This window comes from Phodopus roborovskii, unplaced genomic scaffold (assembly GCF_943737965.1).
Source record: "Phodopus roborovskii unplaced genomic scaffold, PHOROB, whole genome shotgun sequence".
NCBI classification, from domain to species: domain Eukaryota; kingdom Metazoa; phylum Chordata; class Mammalia; order Rodentia; family Cricetidae; genus Phodopus; species Phodopus roborovskii.
Window position 1 is genome coordinate 11,613,225 of NW_026126648.1, and position 24,254 is coordinate 11,637,478.

The 24,254-nt window shown below is 42.1% G+C and overlaps 1 protein-coding gene across 1 annotated transcript in view; it reads left to right on the top strand.

Annotated features, from left to right (window-relative positions):
• Positions 1–515: 515 nt before the first annotated feature.
• Positions 516–24,254, top strand: part of Fam184b (family with sequence similarity 184 member B) — an 82,282-nt gene continuing 58,543 nt past the window's right edge. Inside the window, exon 1 of the mRNA XM_051174076.1 lies at positions 516–662. Within this exon, the coding sequence (XP_051030033.1) occupies positions 516–662 (147 nt within the window). The remainder of the gene's footprint in view (positions 663–24,254) is intronic.

The window sequence follows — 24,254 nt, forward strand, 5'->3', positions numbered from 1 at the left end:
TTTTCATTCTGACTCACCAGTCTGCTAGGGACTAAGACCAGCATTTTTTTCCTATTAGCCTGGGCAATCCACCTGGGGCTGGATCACTCATAGCGGAGTTAGAAGTCCCCACCCCCACCCCCGTGCCACCCGGCTGCCCACAAAACTACCTCTCCAGGGCATCACCCCCCACCCCGAAACACCCCTCAGAAGCTGTGCTCTTGCGAATGTCACCCGCACCCTCTTGGAAGCATCCGCAGACCGCGAGCCCCACGGGCAGGGCGCTAGCGCCACGCTGCAGGGTGCGGGTGCCCGTGAGCCAGCTAGCCCGCGAACGAGCACGAGCAGAGGAAGGTGGGTGCGCGAGTGGGCCCTGGAGGGAGACACCTCCGGAAAAGGGAGCCACGCGGCTGTGCTGGCAGGACCGCAGTGCCACCTCTCTGGAGAAAGCCCTCACGCCCGCGCTCGCACGCACGTGCACACGGCGGGCAGGGAGAGCAAGAGCCAGAGCCAGAGCTTTTCAGCTCCTTGAAGCGATGGCATCTGCCCTCAACAGCAAAATCCACCCACCGGGAACCTGCGCGAGCTCCAAAGCCGACACCCGGGCTGGCTCCGGGTGGAGAATGGACTGTGATCCTGAGATGCACGTGAAAATGTGCAAGAAGATTGCTCAGCTCACCAAGGTAAGGAGGCGCTGCGGGCGGACCAGCTGTGCGTCAGGGGCACCCAGGTAGGGGTGGGAGTGTGGGCGCACCCCAGGGGAGACATGCACTGAATCTCGACAAACTTTGTCTGGGAGACCAAGGGAAGCTGTCGGGTGAAGTGACCTTCTGGAGATAGCATTTGGAAGCAGCAGGCAGGATCTTTGCCAAGGAAACTCCCGCAGCCAGCTTGCTGGGCAGGTGGGCTGTGCTTTCCCAAGGTTAGAGTATGAGAGGATGTGTGTGCATGCATGCGTGCATGCGTGTGTGTGTGTGTGTGTGTGTGTGTGTGTGTTAGAGTATGAGAGGATGTGTGTGTGTGCATGCCTGTGTGAGTGAGAAAGAGGATGTGTGTGTGTTTGTGTTAGAGTGTGAGAGGATGTGTGTGTGTGTGTGTGTGTGTGTGTTTGTGTTCATGCTCCCCTTACCAGCCCTCTATGCTCTACAGCTGGGAAGATCATGTGAGCCCTATTTAAACACGATTCATTTATTCTTTCATTCAACAAATATTTGAGTCATTTGTTGAGTGCTAGCAGCCTTGTGTGGCATCGTACAAAACCTGGAAGACAGCCGGTAGGACTTACTATCAAACTGACTGCAGTCATGTGTACAAGCATGAAAGAGGAAAGGTGGGATTCAGTATATAATTGAGAACGGAAAAGACCTTGGGAGGTCAGCCAGCCCATCTCCCTACTTCATCTCAGGGTCCTGGTTGAACATATACAGGCTCTGTTTCTGAGATGTTACCAATGTGGGTTGCTAATCCCTTGCAATTTCCCAGTTAGGAACAGTTCCTCACAGATTCCCTCCACATGTTGGGAAAGGGAAAACATCCCTCCCTGACTTTCCTATAGAGTTTGAGTGAATTAAATTAGTTGTTTACTTGGGATTTTCCTTTTGGCCTTAAACTCCTAACCCAACGTCCCCAGTAGAAGAGCAGCTCCAAGTTTTGTCCAGTGTATAACGAAGGACATGTTCTGTATTCTTTCCTAAACATCTTCCTCTCACTTCCCACACCTGCTCTTTGCAGGATGGATAGGCATCCTTCCCGCACTGCCTTGCCAAAAGGAGTGCAACACAGGCTTGAAACAGAGAACCGCTGCTGTCTTCGCTTGCACTGCCATTACCTTCATATTCCTTTCACATGATCCTGTCTCCAAATAGTCATTTCTTGGAAGCCTTGACTTGTACCACTATGTGTAACACACACTTATAAAAATAGCACCAATAATAAACCTTAAGCTTATTATATGAAATTTATTTAAGTACCTGGAAGGGGAATTGGAGTATAACGCACCTCCCCTATCTTCAAAAGGCTAAAAATGTTTATGAAGGGGAGCAAGATTTGAAATAGCAAGAGAACTTTAAAAAGAATAACAATTGCTACATGTGATAGTTCAAATTATGAGTTCTATGAAAGTAAAAATGTAGAGTATGCCACTGTGTGCAGAAGCAAGGAAAATTTTATGAAAGAAATTATCCTTGACCTGATAGTCATGATTTTTAATCATGCTAGGAATGCCTGCTGTATTTAAAATATTTAATCTTTAAAAAGGGTTCTGTTATTTTTAATATATGTGTACATGTGTATCTGTATATATGCTCCATCGGGTGGGTGTCCACGGAAGCCAGAAGAAGATGTGGGCCGCCAAGGAGCTGGAGTTACAGGTGACTGTGAGCTACCCAATGTGGTTGCTGGGAACCAAACTCAGATCCTCTGGAAGAGCAGCAAGTACTGTTATCCACTGAGCCGTCTGTCTAGTCCCATATGCTGAATGTCATAAAACCTAGGCACCGCCCATCCTGGCTAATAGAGTCATTTTGGGAAAGGGACTTTTAATTGAGAAAGTGTGTCCATAAGATTTCCCTGCAGGCAGGTCTGTAGTGCAATTTTTAATTACAGTGGAGGGGCCCCACTGACTGTGGGTGGTGCTACCCCTGGACAGATGGTCATGGGTACTATAATAAGAAAGCTGTCTGGGCAAGGCAAGCCAGTGAACACTCCTCCCTGGCCTCTGCTTTAGCTTCTGCCTCCAAGTTCTTCCCCTGACCTCCTCGGATGATAGACTACTAACTGTTAAGATGAAATAAACACTTCCTTCTTCAAGGTGCTTATGTGATAATGTTTTATCACAGCAGTAGGAATCCTAACTAAGACACAGCCTGTTCCTCTGTAGTGTACTATGATTGTGAAATGATTCTATTCAGTAACACTTACGGAATACCTATTATTTGCAAAGTCACGAAGACCCCGCAGTGTGGAAGTCAGAAACCGCCCCTGGTACATAATCAGCAATGTTTCTTAGAGTACAAATCCATTACAAATCCCTTGATCCTTGCTGTGTCCTGCCTCTCATTACCACTTTCATGCTAATTGGCTGACAGTAAAAGTTTTGTTTCCAATAAAAAAAAAAACACTCTTCTTTTGTCTACTATTTCTACTGTGCACATTTTCCACATTTCATATTTCCATGAGTTTTTTTTTGATAGGTGAATTTAATCCAGGTGATTATTGATACACTTCATCATAATTTGTGGTTTTCCTTTACCATTTTTCTCTTTGCTTCCTTAGTCTCTATCCCATCATTGATGAGATGATATATATTCTATTACTGGTTTGAGTACTTGGGGCTTTATTCAACTCTGTCTCAGAATTGTCTTTAATATTTCAACATAGTTACTTAACTATGATGCTTTCTATTAAAGTTGGCTAAAAGGATTTTCCAAAACAAAACAAAACAACTTTCTTCACCTGTTAGTGAAATTCGACATATTTTTTGGTCAATGATCCATTGACATTGTCTATTTAGAGAAAGTCCATTCCTCATATACATTTGAAGTTAGTTCCTTTTCACACCCATCACTAAGCAACCTTTCTTCTTTTTCTGTCTGTTTCCAAAACTTTTCCTTAAATAATTATTCATTTGTATATGTGTCTGAGTAAGTATATACACACGTTTTCTGTGCACATGCTGATGGCCAGAAGAAAATGTCAGGTGTCTCTGCCCATTCCGATGAAGCAAGGTCTTTCCCTGAACCAAGAGGCTGTCGTTTTCATATGTAGGCAAGCATCCAGGGAAGCCCAGTTATCCTTTTATCTTCACCCATTTCAGAGTTGGTGTTACAGCTCATTGTATGGGTGCTGGAATTTGAATTTGGGTTCTCAGGTTGCTCAACAAACACTCTTAGCCACCGAGCCATCTCTCCAGCTCAGATCTCCAGGTTTGTCTCCTCTGGGCATTTCATACAGATGAAGTCACACAATATCTCATCCTTTATTTCTGGCTTTTCCTTTGAGGACTATCATGTTCTATCTAATCATCTATTCATACCTTTTTATTGTTTATGCATGTATCTCTTGTATAGCTATCTCATGCTTTATTTATCCTTTTGCCAATTGATAATTTTGGAGTCCATTTTTTTTTGTGGCTATCAGAAACAGTATTGCTATGAACATCATATATTCTTATGCAAGTCATTATGTGTCTTGGATACATACTTAATAGTAAAAAAACACAAATTTCTGTTTAGCTCTCTAGGAAACTAGGAAGTTTCCCAAAGTTACTGTCGTTTCTACACTTTGCAGTTCACTTTTTCAGCAAAATTTCCTACTCCACACCCCTATTCCAAATTCTGAACTGACAGTAACATACAACTGCAGGCTTCACTTTGTTCTTATCTCTCACTCTTAATGCTTATTTTTAAAATTTTAATTGATGCATAAAATATGTATGTGTTTGTGAGACACAGTATGATGGTTTGAGGATGTAATATGTAATGACTGTCTCAGGATAGCTAGTATCTCCATCACCCTGTTTCATTGTGGTGAGATTATTCAAACTCTTTTCTAGCTAATTTGAAAGACACAATTTTTTGTTGTCCACCATGGATTCCCCATGGTTCTCTGGAACATTAAAAGGCAGTCTGCCTACCTCAACTGTACCTTTATATTCAGTAACCAGCCCTCCCCTTCCTCTTAACCCTCCTTAGTCTCTGGAAACTACTATTATACTTCCTACCCTCATGAAATCAGCAATTTTTGCCTCATGTAAGTAAGAACATGCAACATTTGTCTTTCTGTACCTAACTTACTTCAGTTACAATAATGTCTACCAGCTCCATTCCTGATGCAGCAAATGGCAGGATCTTATCCTGTTTTATGAGTGGATAGTACACTGTTGTATATAGCTAGCCCACTTTTATCCATCAGAAGACATTTGGGTATATTTCATCTCTTAGCTTCTTTTGTGAATACACATTCATCCCTCTATTTTCCTTTTGTTTTCTTTCTTGAAATGGCTTTGTCTGTAAAAATTAGATCACATTTATCTTTTAAGTTCCCCTTCCTCTCTCTCTCAAAAAATAAGCTAGAAAACCTTTTCATTTTAAATGTGTTTATTATATGGCTATTCATTTTTCTTATCCATCTGCTTCTCCAGCAGTTGACATAGTAACTGGCACAAAATAGAACCTTACTAAGTTTGTTAAATTCTATTAAAATTTCCTCCACATATGGGACTGGAGAGATAGATGGCTCAGCAGGTAAGAGCACTATCTGTTCTTCAGAGGATCCTTGGTTAATTTCCAAACCCATGTGGCAGCTCACAGCCATCTGTAACTCCAGTCCCAGGGAATCTTACATCCTTCTCTGGCCTCTGGGAGTACTCCTCACATGTGGTACACATACTTCCATGCAGGCATAATAGCCACATATATTTTTTTAAAAATTCTTCCCATGTACTTGGTTATGATTTCTTTAATTATACTGATTATATACATATACACCCTAAAATAATAAAATTCTTAATTGTATGTATAGTAGCATAATGCAGGTAGTCTAGTAAGTAAATAATCATGTGATTCAAAATCCAAAATGCACATGAAAACCACCTGGAAAGCTTCTAAAACCATAGCTGACTGCTGGGTATTATAGCACATATCTATAATCCCTGCTACTTGAAAGGTGAGGCAAAGGTATTGCAAGTTCAAATCTTGCCCCAGCTACATAATAAGTTGCCTGGGCTACTTAGTTAGCCTTGTCTCAAATTTGAATTTTTAAAAGTCTGGGGGTGTACATCAGTGAAGTCAATGGTAGTGTGCTTGTCTAGCATATGCAAAGACCCAGACCCTAGATCAATTCCCAGTTACACACACACACACACACACACACACACACACACACACACACTACTAGTTATACACTTTACAACTAAATGCAATGGTGACTCTAAACTGGATTCTACCCTGGTGATTTGTCATGAGTCTTCCTAACATACGAGATTTTACAGTCCAGTGCCAGCCAGATCTTGGGCCTGGCAGCCCTTTGACTTCCCATTCTCAACCTAATGCACTGTAGAGGATGAACACAGCCCAGTAAACTGTTACTCCAGGAAACTGGCGTAAAGCAAGCTTTTCTCTGGCTTTGGAAGCCAGGAAGTAACCACGAGGTTAAGAGTGATGCCTTCTGCCAAAGGCATTGTCTGTCACAGGCTGCCACTTGAGCCGTGTTTTCTTGGCTTAAAGGAGTTACAGATTTTGTTACACCCTGTGGCTTGACTCCATCTACTTCTCTGAAAATATTCTTGTGCTCGTAGAAGCTTGTTTGGGGACAGATGTTTAAGCAGCTCTACTTTGAAAACTACAGATCTGTTTGAACAAGCCCACTCTGTTGGAATCTTCTAATTTAATGTGTAACCCGTGATGTAAACACATCCGTCCCTCACTATCCTTTGCATCATAGCATAAAAGGTATAAAGTGTTCCCTAACCTGAGCGTCCCTGAACCCTACCAAGACGTTTCAGTTTGGCATTACCATGCTAGTCCTCTCTCTCCTTCCCCATCCGCACTCCACAGCCTTCCTTCCGTGTTTCCTCCACGCAGCAGCAGCCCGAGTAACCTCATTGCTGGTAGAAATACAAAATGATGCGGTCCCTTTGGAAAATGGCCTCAAACGTTCCCTAAATAGCTAAACAGAATGTTACAGGATCCAACAACCTCATCCCTGGGTACCCAAGAGAAATGAAAACACCTGTCTCCATAATTTTTTACACGAATGTTCATAGAAACATTACTTATATTGCTAGGAAAAAAAATAGAAATAAACTAAATGTCTGTCAACTAAGTAGTAGGTGGATGAAATATGCAAAATGCATACAAAAACACATATACAAAAATTGACAGGTATAAGTGCTAAGAAGTGCAATTCAAATGTGATATGGAGAGTAACTAAGGGTTTCTTTTTCTTTCTCCTTTTCTTTAAGAGTCTCATTATGTATGCCTAACTGGCCTATAGCTCACTATGTAGACCTGGCTTGTATCAAACCCACAGAGATCCACCTGCCTTGACTCCTGAGTGCTGATATTAAATGCACGTGCCACATCACTCAGCCTAAGGATTTCATTTGAGGACAAAACATGTTCTCAAATTGAACAGTGATAGTTATGTAACTCAATATACTGAATAGTGTTTCACTGTATAAGGATAAGTTGCCTGGTATAAAAATTACATCTTTATAAAACTACTAAAAGCAGAAACAAAAAAATAAATGGAGTTGCGTCTGTCTCCTTTTTAAATGTAGTTCTGAATCAATTCCTTACGACTTTATCCCATATAGAAAATCAGTCTATTCCTGTTCTTTATGTCTATGCCCACACCATGGTCCAGGTTGTCACCTCAACCCCTGCTGTGGCATTCCCTATGATCACTCTCACCCCTCCCATTGTGGCAAGAACAATTTTTTAATGTATACCAAAGCGTGCAACTATAAAATTTAAAACCAAATGATGGCTTGTTTTGAAGTGAAATCCCAGTGTCACTTAGAATGACATTTGTTCATCTATATAAATTGTTTCCCATAATCACTTGAGGTGGCTCTTTCTCACCCCTAAGTGTTACCTTCTGTACTGCAACAGCCTTCCTTCTGGTCTCTGACTGTAAGATAACATCTCCTGTGCATTTGAATGTGAAATGTTGGCCAGAGGCAACCTCCTGTGTTGGAGCACTTGCTCCCAACGTGTTTGGCAAGTAGAGTCTTGTTGGAGCTAGTGAGTCAGTAGGGGCGGGACTTATGTTTTTATAGCCAAGTCCTGCTTTCAGTTTACTCTGTTTCCTGAGAGTGGGTGAAATGTGACCAGATAGCTTCCTGCTTCCTCCTCCATGCCTTCCCTGCCTGCTGCGTAATTGCCTGGATCCCTCTGGATCCAAAATCGACTTTTCTTCCTTTAAGTTACTTTTTCCACAGTGTCTGTCACAGTATTTTATCACAGTCACTTGAAACTAAGATACACGCCATAAAACATCTGTATTGTTTTTCCAATCTTGGTGTCTTTCATATGAAGACTAAGAATATAACACAAATATGAATCAGTCTGAGTTCTTAATACTTTTAAACCGTCTGCACCCACTTGCTAATCTTCTTATACTTTTTAGTAACACATTGATGCTGTATTGGTTTATTTGTTTGTTTGGTGTGTGTGTGTATGTGTGAGTATGTTGTTTTGATATAAGCTTGTCTTTTTTAAAGTCTATCCAAAGCCTACAACAAGGACTTCCTTTTACATAAATATATAATTGATGTAATCTGGCATTAATTTGCATAATTATAATAATAAACGAAGCTAGTATAAACATGCAACTCTGGAGCCAAAAAAAGGATGAAGGGTATCCATTTTTTCTAAATGGGGATTAAACAGCAACTTGTGAGAGATCATTTTTTGCTTGTGTATGGAAATAAATTGTCACATTCACGGTTTACTAAGGGAGAGCTGGGAAAGCCAGAATGATCACAAAGCTTCCTTGAAATAGTCCCTGCCTGCTTTTTGGTTGACTCACTTTCTCCTCACTACAGTCAATAATACAGAGGCTTCTCATTTGACACTCTACCTCTGCATACTTTCCAGAGTCTTTCCTGGAGATCGACTCCTTTAGCAGAGCTCATTTTTGTTTCAGGTAGGTTTATGTGAAGATCAGGAAGTTTAGAAGGAAACAGCCTAGAAAGAGAAATGCTTAATGATGTTTCAAACGATCCAATGGGAAACATGTCCTGGGAGCCTGAATTGTTCACTATAAACCTCACCTTTTCAAAAACATGTTTATTTCAATTCTCTTGTCTCAAAATCTAAACATGAGAACAGGTCTATGAGAGAAATACTCTATAGTTACAGAGGAAATAGCATCATTTTATTGTTGTTGATTTGTTTGGATTTTTGAGATGGGGTCTGTCTATGTATCCCTATTATCCTAGAACTCACTATACCAGGCACCCCTCCAACTCTGGGATTAAATGTGTTTACCACCATACCCAGCTGCCATAATTACTTTCAAACTACTTTGACAAAATCACAACCAGGCTGTTGGTTCACTACGACCCTTTGGAAACTACTTAGTATATTGTGAGCTCCAAGGAAAGAGAATATACCTGGAAACAAATGAAAACAAAAATGCTTTTCTCATATTTCAGAGGCCCATTAAAAGCAAACATACTAGCAAGTACCTGAGAGGTGAGTCATTGATTGACCTAGGTTTCCCTAGACAGCCTTTTTCTTAGCTGAAGAACCTTCAAAGCAAGAAGCAGAAAGCCCCACGCTTGCATCTTTGATGTCATCATTGAGAGCAGTGTTTTTCTCAGACTTCTGCAGAATAACACATGGTTTTTGTTGTCGTTGTTGTTGTTTGTTTGTTTGTTTTTAAAAGAGCACTGTGTATCTTTGCTCTTTGACCTTGAGTCTCTTGCTTTGTTGAGACGCAAGATGGTAAGATCATTCAGTATTCCTTCTCTCTGTGTTCTTTCTTGGTGGGCATTGTTTTTCTTTTGATACTAATGATAGAAGACTAAAATTCTCTCTCTCTCTCTCTCTCTCTCTCTCTCTAGCACACACACACACACACACACACACACACACACACACACACACACATGCACACACACACGCACACTGTCCATGTCAAACCTCTTTGAGTGCTGCATTATTGGGAGAAAAGAGTATTTTTAGATGCAATGAGGAAATGGAATGATACTGACTTGTACTACTTGCCTGGGCCCTGAATTCCATAACGTGCATCCTTATGAGAGAAAGACAGAGGGTGATTTAAGACAGAGTGGGAGAAGGTATAGAGGAGAGGGAGGACATATGAAGACTGGGAAAAGGTTGAGGTGACACACCACAGATGACAGAATGCCTGGAGCCACCAGAAAGTGGGAGAGGCAAAGAGTAAATTGTCCCTGTGAGGCTCAGAAGGGAGCAAATCCTGCAGCCATGTGGGCTTCTGGTCCCTAGAATTTGGGAAGAATAAAGTTGTTACTTTAAACTAGCAAGTGTGGCAACCACAGCGAACAGACAGTCTTCTCCATCTCTCTATCATCATCAAAGATGTCTTCCTTCCTACAACACTACTGAAGTTCTCTGGGAATCCTCAGAATCAGCCATGGTTGGAGAGCTCACATTTTAAGTACGCTCTTACACAACATTACAGACTATAGATGATTTTTTGAGATGATCAAGATTTTTGTTGTTGTTTTAATGTTGGTTTGTTTGCTGTGGTTTGGTTTTGACCCCCTTGCTCTTTAAATTACCCATAGTGGGGAAGTCACTCATTAGTGTGACCTGATGGCTTTAAGCTTCAAGATGAGGACATTTTTAAATACAACTTTAGCACCACCATTGATGCCAGAGCCCAGGGAAGTACCAGTAAGATCCAGATTAAAGAATGGACATGTAAGCAAAATTCTAACCTAAATGGGATGCTAAGTCACTCCTGGGTGCCAGCTCAGTGCAAACACCAGGAGTTGCACAGACAACAGAGGTCCTCACCCATGGATAGTGTGGGTAGTGGGTGTGCTTCAGTGAGATCTCCTTTAGGGGTACAACTTGGAGGTGCCTTGAGTGGTAAGTGATAATAAATATGCTGCTCTGTGAAGAGGGAAATCTCCAGTTAACAACAGGCTTTTTTTTTTTCCTGTGTAAATGTGCAGATTTGGGCCCAGAACTAAGTAGCTCTGGAAGTTAAAAGATTCTCCCCATCTTTCTCCGCTTGTTCTCTTCAAGCTTCGAAATGGGCATTGATCAAACCAGCATGAAGGACGTTAGCTTCTTAGTTTATGTCTCTTGGCCTAGTTTTACATTTTGCCCATGAAACTGATTTATGGCAGAAACATTTGTAGATAATGACACATAGATAGGTGCTAGGGACCAAGGAGATGAGGGCATGGTGCATGCAAATTTCGGAACCTAAGTTTATCTAGATAAGAATTTGGTTAACACCAAGGGAATGAAAATGGACCTGTTTCAGGTTTTGTTCATGTCCCTGCTGGGGCAGTCTGTCCTTGAAAACTATGCCCCTCAAGCATCTGCTATTCCTTGCACTTGCAAGCTCATTAATGACATGTTCCCAGAGACCCAGAAATAGCAAATTCCATTAAAAGGCTTATCATTAACTACAATGAAGCTCTTTATGTAGGGGAAGGATGGCCTGTGAATAGGAGTCCATTAGGGCTCTGGGTTGGAAAAATTAGGTCAGCTTTCTTTTAAGGGAGAAATTAATACAGCAGGCAAGAGCTAGCAAGATTGCCAACATTCGTCTTGCAAAGCTTCGCCTCCTTGTGCTGCGAAAGTGCATTCATCTCGACTTGCTATTCCTGTCCTCAGCCGCTGGGAGCAAGGCCCATTTGTCCTTGGAAGACTATCAGATTATCTGTTAACAGTCTACATAAATATGAGAGGGAGAATTAGAACCGAGTATAGGCTCTGTGTGTGTGTGTGTGTGTGTGTGTGTGTGTGTGTGTGTGTGTGTGTGTGTGTGCTCTCTTAAATGTAATCTAAACCAGGCCATAGAAAAGTAAAATTAGCCAATACCTGACCTCTCTCTCTCTCCTTTGGAAGGTCCTAATGTCAATCTCATTGCCAAATCCAGATATACTGTCACTAGGGAAGACCAATGAGAGATTATTTTCAATGCAGAGCATCAGGGTTTAAAAAGACTACATAGTGTCTAGTTTCCTTATTGACACTTGGACAAACTGAAACAGAGAATGAGGAGACATTGGCAGCCAAGGCCAACTGTCAGGAGGAAAACATACCAAACAGAATGAGAGGTGGGAGTTGGATTTAGAAGTGCCATCAATATAAAATCTCAAAAGTGTAGAAAACACATGAATGAGTCAGGCCTATGCCTGTAGTGGGAGAGCTATCCTGCTATGTCTACCAAAATAGTGGCTTCTGTAAGATGAAATGGACAAAAGTCAAAGGAACTGACAGAAGTAGACAGATTCCAAATTCGGAATGGACATGATGACCCATCTCCACTCTTGGCGAAAGCACAGATAATTAAGGAGATTGTAGACCGGAAAGTTACGCTAGTTTCAATGATCAAGTATTTCCTCCCTCTTACTCCCCTCGCCAGTCCAGAGGCCCTCCCTTCATTCCATTGATGGTAGACTTAATTTGTTCTCTGGGACATTAGAGAGTGTAAACATAGCCAGAGACCTTAAATGGGTTTGTGAAGCTTAACCACTGCCAGGAGAAAAGCACGCTGTGAGTAGCCACACCTGGCCCTACGCCAGCAGATACAGCGAGAATAATGAAAATCCAGAGACAGACATTGGGGTTAAAGGTGAAGACCAGAGAAGCAAAGCAGCCAGCCACTAGATAGTTCTCTCAGACCAAAGGGGCGATGGTGTCCTCTGTTTACATCCCCTCGGACTGCCTAGGCTGCACTGCTGCTCAGACTCACCGAGACTGCAATGCACTCCTGTGTCCTCCTGCCTTATATTCCTCTGTCCACCCAGACGTGTTACTCTTGTGTCTGCCTCCTTAGTGCTGGGGTTAACGGTGCGTACCACTAGGTAGAGAGTGGTACTTACCCAGGGCTCTTTGCCTTTATCTATTTATTATGTGTGACACTCAGCTTTCTCCCCTGCCTCAGGGTTGCTGCAAGAGAAAGTGAAATGAAATTCCTTAACTCTGGACACTTCTTGTTTCCTCGTTGCTGCAGTTGGGGGGGGGGGTCCTTCCCTAGAAGGAGGGTCTCCTACCCTCTGTTGCTCTTGTTCTCCTGGAGAAGGAAGGTATCTGTACCCTTTGACTTGCTGCTGTGTAGTAAAAGCCCTACATGCACTTACTTTCTCAAGTTTCTGAAAGCCCAAGCTGACAGCCCAAGACACCTCCATCTTGAGCGCCCTTGCTGCTGACCTGTGGCCCTGCATAGAGCCTAAGCATCACTCTCCACTTAAGGCAGGAAGTCTTAGCCTGGGTACTTTGATATTTTGAGCCAACTAATTCTTTGGAGTAGGTGCCATCTTGTGTGTGGGAGGAAGTTCAGCACAATTGGCCTGACACTAATACCCACAGCCCTTTCCCAGTGTCTAGAGACACTGTCAGATTTCCCCCTGGGTGGTGAGAACAGCCTATACAAGTCGAATAATGAGAACAAATGACTTAGGGTGAGGTCTTTGTCCATTCAGGGCTAAAATACTCTTGGCATTGACTTTGGATAACCCCCAGTTTCCTACCGCCCAATATGAGTCCCACAGTCCTGTGGAGGCAGGGCGTTTCTCAGGAAGATCACTCAGCTTGGACAATATATGCAGCAGGATGGTGACTCCTGCTTGTTAGCCAGAGCTTCTGAGAAGGACTTCGGGGTGAGTCCCATCTTTCCAAAAGCCCTTCAGGCCTCCGTGTGCTCTGGCAATTAAAAGAACATTTTATGCCTGACTAGCAACAGCAAATAATGTTACAAGAGTAGCCTGTGTCCAGAAAACATGTATTGTTGTTGTTACACATGTATGCACACGTATGCGTTGTTATTTGGAAACGCAGAGAATAGTGACATCCAGGGTACCTCAGATGCCAGGAGGCATGGATTGGGTTGAGCTGTGAAACCTCCACTACCCAAAGACTTTAGTTCTTCACTTCCAAAACGGATTAGGACAGTACTGGATTTCTCTTCACATCCTCCCATCCTCCCTGAGCTGTTTCTAAGCTTAGAAGACAATTGTGCATGAGTTCTTGTGAAGAAACCATTTCACAAAATACTGGGATGTTTAGGGACCCCAAAGAGATCCAAGAGAAGGATTCCAGCTGAATAGTCACACCAGCATTTGCCATGATCTGTCTATCTGGAAACTCTGAAAAATACCCACCAGCTTCCTTTGATTCCTCATCTGACAAGTGTTGGAACTGTAACCCTCTTGGCTGATAGAATAGTAACTAAATGGCATAGTTACCAGCTGTACCGCAGACAAAAGCTGGAGACTTTAAAATGACCTTTAAGAAGCCTGATACCGAGTGTCATTGCTTGTTGAGCTCTGATGGTTTACTGTCACACCCCACTAATAATGCAGGAAGGTTAGAATGATTTTTTTCTTTTTTCTTTTTTTTAGTTCTGCCCATTTGCCTGTGAATTTTAGGATGCCATTGTTTCTTACTGCTGAGTGGTACTCCATTGTGTAAATATACCACATTTTTTTTTTAATCCATTCTTCAGTTGAGAGCCATCTAGGCTGTTTCCAAGATCTGGCTGTTACAAATAATGTTGCTGTGAACATAGTTGAGCAAATGTCCTTGTGGTGTGAATCTGCCTCCTTCGGGTATATATGGCCAACAGTGGTATTGCAGGTTCTTGAGTTTGGTTGATCCCTAATTTTCTGTGAAATCGCCATACTGATTTCCACAGCGGCTGCACAAGTTTGCACTCGCACCAGCAATGGAGAAGTGTTCCCCTTTCCCCACATTCACTCCAGCATAAGCTGTCATTGGTGTTTTTGGTTTTAGCTCTTCTGATTGTGTAAGATGGAAACCCAGAGTGGTTTTGATTTGCATTTCCTTGATGACTAAGGATGTTGGGTATTTCCTTAAGTTTCTTTCTGCCATTTGAGATTGTTCTGCTGAGAATTCTCTATTTAAATATGTACTCCATTTTTTACGGATGCTAAGCAGACACAATTTTCAATCCTGATTTTAGAGTGTGTTGCAGACTGGGGAGCTGAAAATGATATATCTCCCATCCAAGTACTAACCAGGCCCTCTCCTGCTTAGCTTCCGAGATCAGACGAGATCCGGCACGTTCAGGGTGCTATGGCTGTAGACTCAGAACTACTTGCAAATGAATTTCAATTCTGGTCATAAAGTCATTTGCTTCCAGATAAGGCCATTGTTGTTTATATTCCATTTTGCTATGAGATTTAAAGTCTGATAGCATAACATTAGAGAGAGACTTGTAGTATATTCTGCAAGCCCCATTGCTCATCTCCAGAAGTTACCAGTACAGGTATTTGTTGCTTTGTGTCGATTAATATCTATTCCCTATATCTGTTATTTTATTGTAACCTCAATATCATTTCATCTATAAGAGTTTCAGTATATATAATGTGTGTGTGTGTGTATATATATACACAAGTATATACATGTATCTTAAGCATTCATCACATGTCTATAATACTATTACCATATTAAAAAACTAACAGTAAATCATAATGTGTAGTCAGTGTTCATAATTGAACCCATGTCTTCTTCTAAACTTACATTATTTTGTAGTGTTAACCTGTACACTAAGAGTATTCTTTTATTTAAACCAGGATATCTCAATTGGTATCTTTTAATGTATAGTTTCACACATATATAACTACCCATGCACCCTTTTATTTTTCTTATTTAAAAAAATGGAGCCAGATGTGGCATTTAACTCCAGCATTCAGGAGGCCAAGGTCTCCGTGAATTCAAGGGCATTCTGGACCACACACTGAATTCCAGGCCAGCCAGGAATTCATAGCAGCAGAGAACTCACATCTGATCAGTGAGTTGCAGACAGAGGCGAGACTGGGGCTGGCATGGGCTTTTGAAATCTCAAAGCTCACACCCATACTAATAAGGCTACACCTAGTCCTTTTCAAACAGTTCCACTGACTGCGGACCAAGCATTCAAACATATGACCCCATGGGGGTCATTCTCATTCAAATTACCACATTACACTACCAAAATTACCACATTATAACCCCCATGAGCTTATAGCCATACCATAATGCAAAATGCATTTAGTCCAACATCAAAAGTCCTCATAGTCTTTCACAGTCTCAAGACTACTTTAAAGTCCAAAGTTTCTCCTGAAATTCAAGGTAGCATCTTAACTGTGAGCCCCTATAAAATCAAAATTAAGAAGTACGTCATACACTTCCAACCTACAAAGCACAGAATGCACATTACCATTCCACAAAGGAAGAAAGGGGGCCATAGTGAGGAAATGCTGAGCCAGGGTAAGGCCAGCAGAGCAAGTTACCAATTCTGTCTGAGACGGCCCTTCTCATCTCCCATTTCTTCTGGCTTTGTTGATGATAACACTCCTCTGCACCAGCGTGCAGCTCTCTTTGGTAGGTATCCCACAGGTCTGGCTTCTCTACCACGTTGGTACCTCCAACACAATTCAAGTTTCATTTAATGGCTCTCTGGGACTCATGCAGGGACTCCCCTGACATATACCTAGGCTCAGTTGCTTTCCTTAACCACAAAGGAAGGTTTCATAACCCCTTTCCTGCATCCTTCTTGATGAATCCAGAATTGTATAGCTGAAGATACCATGTTCTGCTGTCTGCTGGGGCTGGAACCTGGCCCACTCCAAGTTTGATATTTGCACAAACTTTGTCTTGTTAATAGTTTCCTGTGCTGCATAAGATTTTGCTTTTTACAACTTGTAGGATTAGCTGGGTGGGGTCATACCCTGAGGGCACCTCTCTATTTATTATTCCATTTAACATTAGGCTTTTCTTTAAGCTTCTTATCTCTTTGAATGTAGGACTTAACTCCAACATTATATGCACTGGTGTTCTTTTTCTTTCCAGATTGTGCATTTTGTATTTCTCTTTGTGCTACTTACTTCTTTTTGTTGTAGAACTCCATAAGAGTGATCACTAATAACATGGTCAATATAGTAGGCTATCTTGAATCTCCTCTGCCAACAACATTAGTCCAGAACTCAATTTAGCCTCATGCAAATTCTTAGGACATTGGCCAAAAAGCAGCTGCATCTTTTGCCAAAATAGCACAAGAATGCTCTTCACCCCAGCTGCTATTATTACCCTCCAAAACCTCTTCACTTGAGTCTGCATAGTTCACATTGCTCTCAGCACTACTGTCTTCCAAGCTCATACTAGGATGGCCCATTAATTCCCAATTAAAGTGCTCAACAGCTTTTCTATTCCAAAGTCCCAAGTCTTTCATATTTACCTAAGAAACAGCATGGTCAGTCCTGGCATAGCAATACTGATTCCTGTTATCAACTTCTGTCTTAGTTACTGTTTTAGAACTGTGAAGAGACACCACAACCAAGGCAACTTTTAAAAGAGAACATTTAATTGGGGCTGCACTTACAGTTTCAGGGTTAGTCAAAGACCATCATGATGGAGAGCCTAGAGGCCAGTGGGCACGGCATTGGAGCAGTAGTTGAGAGAGTTCACATCTGATCAGTAAGTTGGAGGTAGAGAGAGAATAAGACTAGGCCTGACATGGGCTTTTGAGACCTCAACATCCCCCCCCCCCCCCCGACACACTTCCTCCAAGGCCACACCTCCTAAACCTCTCCAAACACTTCCGCCAATTGGGAACCAAGCATTAGAACGTACGACCTTAAGGACGTCATTTTCATTCAAACCTCTACAACTTCCTGTCCTGGTTTATCAAACCCTTGCTTGCTGTTCTGCCTCCTGTCTCAGTTATGAGAACATGACATAAGCCGGGCCAATCAGAATCTTTCTTTGGATCAGTCTTCAAACACTAGGAAAGAGGACTTTTCTTTCTCTAGGAAAGAGGAATTTTCTTCCTACTAGACTAGTGAAACTATTAGCAGTTGTCTGTGTTATGTGAAGAGAAGTAAATCGTGAACAGTAAAAGGAGAGGCAGACACTAGCCTCTCCCTGAAGCTCTATGGGCTACTGACAGCTCCTTCTCCTACTCTAGGGGCTTCCTTTGACACTGGGTCAGTATATTACTTTCACTTGGTATAGAAAGGCAATTTCTAAGATGGCCCCAAATTCCCAGCCCTCGGTCTTACACCCACTTTCTTCCAGTTCCTCGGTCACGCTGACCTAGAGTTGTCGTGGGAAGTTGTAATTAAGGTCCCAAATAAACTGATTTGAAGTGGAGCAGATTATCTAGGCCATCCAGCTTAATCACATGAGTTGTTAAAGCTGAACTTAGATATTAAAGACAAAGGAATCAAAGTATGAAGAAAAATTCAGAGAGGGAGATGGCGGGCAGGTCTCACTTTATGTGGCTACACTGGCCATTTGTCAACAGTGGAAAGAATACACTTGAATTTATCTTATTTACACCTGAAGAAGTCCTGACAGACAGAAACTTAAGTTCCTTTTAACTGCTGTGTGAAGACTCTTGAAGCTATTGTTCTTTACTGCTTTCCTTGGCCATGTATCTGCTTCTAGAACATCTACTGTTGACTAGAGTTGAGTTAAGAATCCAAAAATGGGGTCAGGAGAGATGGCTCAATGGTTAAGATCAGTGCATGCTCTTCCAAAGGTCCTGAGTTCAATTCCCAGCAACCACATGATGGCTTACAACCATCTGTAATGAGATGTGGTGTCTTTTCTGGCCTGCAGGCATACATGCAGGCAAAATGCTATATACATAAATAAATAAATCTTTTTTTAAAAAATCCAAAAATATATTTGGAATGGGGCTGAGGGAGCACAAAATGACTGTTGGTTCTGAAGTGGTCTGGGGACACTGAGGAATGAGAGGAGAAAGTAGCTGACTGGAGATCCAAAAGACAGTGTAGCTAATCTCCCACCTCCTCTGTTCTTAACAGCTGATTAAGTGATCAGCATCAATCAGATTCTGTTCTGCCTCAGACACACTGTCCTCCCTATGGAGCCCTAAATGCTCCTTTATACCTTAAGACAGCACCCTCCCCTCTCCCCCATCCCTTTCTTTCTCTCTTGTTTATTTTAAGGTATCATATTGCAGTAAGAACACTTAGCATGGGATCTAACCTCTTAGCAAATTTTAGGTGTATAGTTCATTGTTGGCTCTGTGTGCAAGGTTTACCACAGATCTCTAGAAACTTAACTCTTCTCTCTTGGCTGAGATTTTATATTCACTTCTCTGGATTTCCACCTGCCCCAGTAACCACCTGGTAACCCTGGTAACCACCATCCCACCCTTACTTTCCGCAAATATGACTCTTTTAGATTCTGCATGACTGGAACCATGTTCCTTTTGTCCTTCTGTAACTGGTCCATTTCACTCAGCATGATGTCCACCAGGTCCGTCCATGCTGCCTAGGTCTTAGCTCTTGAACTCTAAGGGCTAATATTTTAGATACTTCATTTCTTACTCTGTCACCTTTGTCAGAACTTCCCTGAAATACTTCTTTCTCAGCAAAGTCCTCCTTGACTGCCCTGTGTAAAAACATCACTCTCTCCTTGAATTATCCTTTCCTGACTCTGTTTGTTGTGTTGGCAATGATTGCTGCCTAGCAAATTGCTTGTTTTACTTCCTTAACTTGTACTTAGTTATTTTCTGATGTCCTCGCAGACTGTCAGCTTCATAGCCACATCAGGGCTCATATTAATTTTAAGCATGCTGTCTCCTCAACACCAAGAAGGACACCTGCCACATGGTGGACACTCAAATGCTTACTAAAGGACTGATCAAAAGGAAGACGTGTGCATAAAGAGAGCTATAGATTTCCTAATGGTGTTACCATCTTTCTTCTTACAAAGACGTTGCAGTGGGTCTATTTTAGAAACATAGTGAGGCCTTTATTTCCTCTAGCTCCAGGAATCCAGGGCAAGAGACAGGGAGGTTTAGAGGCTTGCTTTCTACGCAGAGCTGACAGTAAAGACTGCTGGGCTGGAAAGAGAAATGGTGATACAGAACATAGATCCCCTGTAAGGCTTAATGCTGCAGAGCACCTGGGGGCCTGAAGGTTGGCTCTCGATGACAGTTATCCTTTATAAATATTAAGTAAGGATAACCATAAAACCACTCACTCGCCCTGCCTCCCGTGGAGCAGCTGCCACTCTTTCTTGTCAGTCTATTGCGACCCAAATGATAAGACCATGAGATGATAGATTTCATTTCAAGGAAGAAGTGTAAACAACAGCCCAACCGGGTTTTAAAAGCTACAGTGAAACATCTACTTATGTTTTATACATGTATGCCTACTGTTCATTTTCTGATTTCTCTATTGTCTGGACCACTTGACCGAAACCCATTTGTTTGTTGTTCAGCACATGTGCTTTTTGAAGCATTTGCTTTCGTTGGTCATCATGCAAGGTACAGGAGATGGGGAAAATGAGCAGGATAAAAAAAAAACCTTTTTCATTTTATTGAAAATAGATTTTTTTCTCACTTAATATGTTTCGATTATAATTTCCCCTCTCTCTACTGTTTCCAGTTCCTCCCACCCTCTCCCCTCCAGACCCACCCCCTTTCTGTCTCTCATTAGGAAACAAACAGGCTTTGAAGGGGTAATCAAATATAATATGATGAAGTAGAAATTAACATATAGGAACAGGACCAAACAAAACAAGAGGAAAAGAGGTAGTCTCTGTGCTAAAGGGGTGCGGTTCTCCTATGGACCCAGCTTGGAAAATCAGCTAACCTTGATGGCCAGAGCTTGTGGTCTGTTGTGTCCTGATTATATGTGGATGGCAATGTTTCCTGGGAAAATAAAATAGAAGCCACTCCAGCTCCACCTGTTACGGGATTTTGCATGGCTTCACGGTTAATTGTGTTGACTACTTGTGTAACTTTGAGGTTCTGGATACAGAAGCCATGGACTCTTTGTCTTTGCATTCCCCGGTGCCTGGTGGGGTGCATCTTGGCAGGAAGGACCTTGAGAAGTGGTTGCTGAACTGCAACTAACTGGTTTCTGCCTATGAGTTAGGTTACAGAATCCTAATTTAGTAGATAATGCCCCAGGAGATGGCATGGGGTTTCCTAAAGTTTCTTAGACACTAACACTGAGATCCTTGTCCTTATGGTGAGGGACATTGAAGGGCAATAGAAGGAGCATTAAGAGGCCAGAAATGAAGGCCCAGCCCACATATGGCTCTTCCATGTAGGCTATGTGGAAAGCAGTGACTCGTGGGCAAAAGTCACCTCACCTATGCAATGAGAACGATGATTGGGGGTATCTTTCTGGAACATATTTCTTGCACTTTTGAGCATTTATCAGCTCCCTTTGAGCCTCTGTTGTAATCCGAGCAATATTTCACTCATGTACCGTTTTTATTTTTAAAGGTCCACTGTGTCTGTCTGGCACAATTGATAAGTTTCATGGTTTTCTTTTCAACTTAATGTGAAGACTCAATTTAGAGAAGAAACATTATGCTGAAATTCTTCCCTAACAAAAGGAAGGATGTTAGCAAAATTACCTGGCCTCTCCGCCCCAGCTTCCTCACTGGTACACAACAGAGCTAGCAGAGACTTGGCAAGAGGCTCGTTCTAAGTTTAGCTCTGAGAGGTTCCACAAAGTAACCTTTACTGCCTCAGTTTCCTCCCCTTGAGATGATGACAACCACAGCAGTGACCTTGGTCTCAGTAACAGAAACTTCAGCTTAAGGGTTGGTGAAATGGGGCAGAACAGAGTGGGCACACACTAGAGCTTTATATCTGTTTATGACCACGGCCACAACTTTGGGACTGTTCTGAGAAAGGGAAGAATAAATTTGCACCTTGCTTAACTAGTACAGTTAGCAAAATCATTTCTCTGCCAGTCTTAGAATTAGGAACTGCTTTGACTCAGTACTACGCAGACCACAGAATGACGATTCATTGATGCTTAAGCGGTACTCCTGTTTTCTTTAGCAGTGATTAGGAACCAGGCACTGGAATCACGACAGAACGCAATCTTGGTTTGGCTGCATTCCAGCCTTACATCCTCAGGCACATTACCAGTTTCTCTGATCCTCAATTTGCCTGTCTGTAAACTTGCTAAAATGATGAGACTTACCTGCTGGGGTTCTTATGAGGATCAGATCAAAGAGAATAGATGAATATGTTAGCACGATGTCTTGGAAACCCTAAAGGACTGTGAATTGATAGGATAGTTATTAGCACTGCTATCAGGATCATTATCACTGTCTCGTCACCATGATCTCTTCGAATCTTGTAAAACTGAGTTGATGAACACCCCAGACTTAGGAAGCTCACCATGAGCAGTCACTCATCCTTCCACTCTGGGATTCTCTGGGCATCTGTGAGCCCAGGAGGAGCTTCCTGCCGGGCACCGTCTGTGTTCTAAGGAGACCTACTGCCCTTACATTTATCCTCATGGTACGTCATCATCAAAATGATTAAACACTCCATGTGCCCGTGACATTGCACGTCTGGCATTCCCTGGGGAGCCAGCACACCTGAAAGAAGTCGGAACAAGTGGCAGAAACAAAACTGTTGAAATAAGAATGGATTCTTTCTGTCCACAATTCTCATTTGCATATTTGCTTCCGGATTATGAAAAGAATACCAGTGGGAAGAATGTGATGAAGAAGCCTTAAAAAAATTTAAAGCCCCTCTTTTCATCAGATATATTAGATATAGGCAAACAAAAGCTCTTCATGGTTGATAGTTTTAACTCTATATCATTCAAAATTCATTTTCACACCTCACTCAGTGATTCACCCACCGTCTGTTGAATTCAGGACAATATGCCTGAATAATTGTGGTCTGCTGGGTGAAGAGGCTACACTCCCACTGAGGGCCTACTACAGAACCTGCCGTAGCCTGCTAGTGTATGGCATTTGGACACAGGGAGATTAAGTTCTGCATTTGATGGGTCTCCCATCTGCAATGTTCTGCGTTCAAGTGTGGCTGATGCAAGGTCTTCAGGGAGTGCTAAATGAGAGTGTAGTCAGCCCTTTGCCTTAGGAAGAACACTATAGATAGGCAAGGAATAAAAGGAAGGAAAAGTGAAGTAGTTACACGTAGGGCTTTTTGGAGGAATAATTGCAGAAATTTCGGGGCAGTGTCAAGAGCAGGGTTGCCCTTCACTTTATGAAAGCCAAATGTCCTTACTAAGGCAGCCTAGCTCCTTCCCTGGAGAGGTCTATGTGAGGTCGAGTTCAGGAGCTCATTCCTGGAAGCACAAGGTAGCTGTAGTCAACATGAGCTCCATTATTTGTCTGTGGCCTGTGGTTAAGGAGCATTTTCATGCCTCATTATGTCTCAGCAAGACTCTCTTAATCCCTTCTTTGTGGAACCAAGTGACTTAATGCAAAAGAAAACACATTTACAGTAATTAGACTGCTCAGATCCAAACAGGCCATTTTTGTTTCTCAGCAGCCAGGCGGAAGGCACACTGGAGCCAAATCCTGCAGGTCAGGCCTCAAAACTTGGCCCTTCCTTGTCGGATTCATTTCTCCCTCCTGGACTTTTTTTCTCAGGCATATAATACTCGAAGATTAAGTGACACAAAATGTATGGCCTCAGCTTTAAAAAAAGGGACATTTTCTTCCTGATTGTATTTGAAGTCCATCTATCATAGTGAAACTGAGGAGTGCACAGGAACAAGAGAAGACAGATTAGGCGATAACATCCAAAGATATCTAGTCAAGTTTTGTTGTCTACTTGACCCTTCTGTTATAGTTGACATGCATTCGCAAGGATGAAAGCATGTATTTAGAACTGTAAACTGTATGCCATTGTTAGCATTAGCTTCATATACGTTTAAACTTTTTAACTCAACCTATTCTTGTAGTAGTTTTTTTGTTAGCTTTTTAAGTCCTCATCATAGTGGGCTGGCAAGGACTATATTCCTACAGATGTTCCTGGCAGCCAAAAGATGGCCTGGCCAATGAACTTAACCCAGAGGCCCCTCAGTTTCTGGGATACAGGTTAAATGAGCTGTGCAGCATCTGCTGTTATCCACACATTGAAGTTCTGAATGAGCATTTAGCAGAATTCTCTGCTGTTGCTCTTGGCCTCATGTGGCCAGAGCATATGAATCCAGCATTGACTGGGAAAACAATTTGCGAATGTGACCTGCAGGTCATAAGTGCATTTTTGAGCTTTGTTAAGTGATGTTTGAACAAAGGTATGTAGCTTGAAACATACTGCCTATCTGATGGTTTTGCAAAAGATACAGTAAACAGATTAGACAAATTTTAGAGAAATTGCTCCATGGAATGGTAGAGAAAATAATTTAGGATGAGCATTAACAATATTTATATTTAACAGACTCTGAAATTTGCCTTTAAGCTACTGAAAAAAAAATGCTGTGAAAGGCAATGTTTGCACTCTTCATTGTACCAGTTATATAACTGGAAAATTAGCTATGCATACCTGTTTAAGTATATAAGCAAAGTCTGTGTATCAGTTATTTTCTATTGTAATAAAACACTATGACCAAGGCATCTTATAGAAGGAAGTGGTTGTTTGAGGCTTATGATTCAAGAGGGATGGAGTCCATCACCATCATGGTGGGGATCAACTTCAGAAGCTGAGAGCACATATCTCAATCTACAACAGGAAGCAGAGAGTGATGGGGATATGTTCTTCTGTATGCTGCAAATATACATTTCTCCTATTGGTTGATGAGTAAAGCTGTTTCGGCCAATGGACAGGCAGGA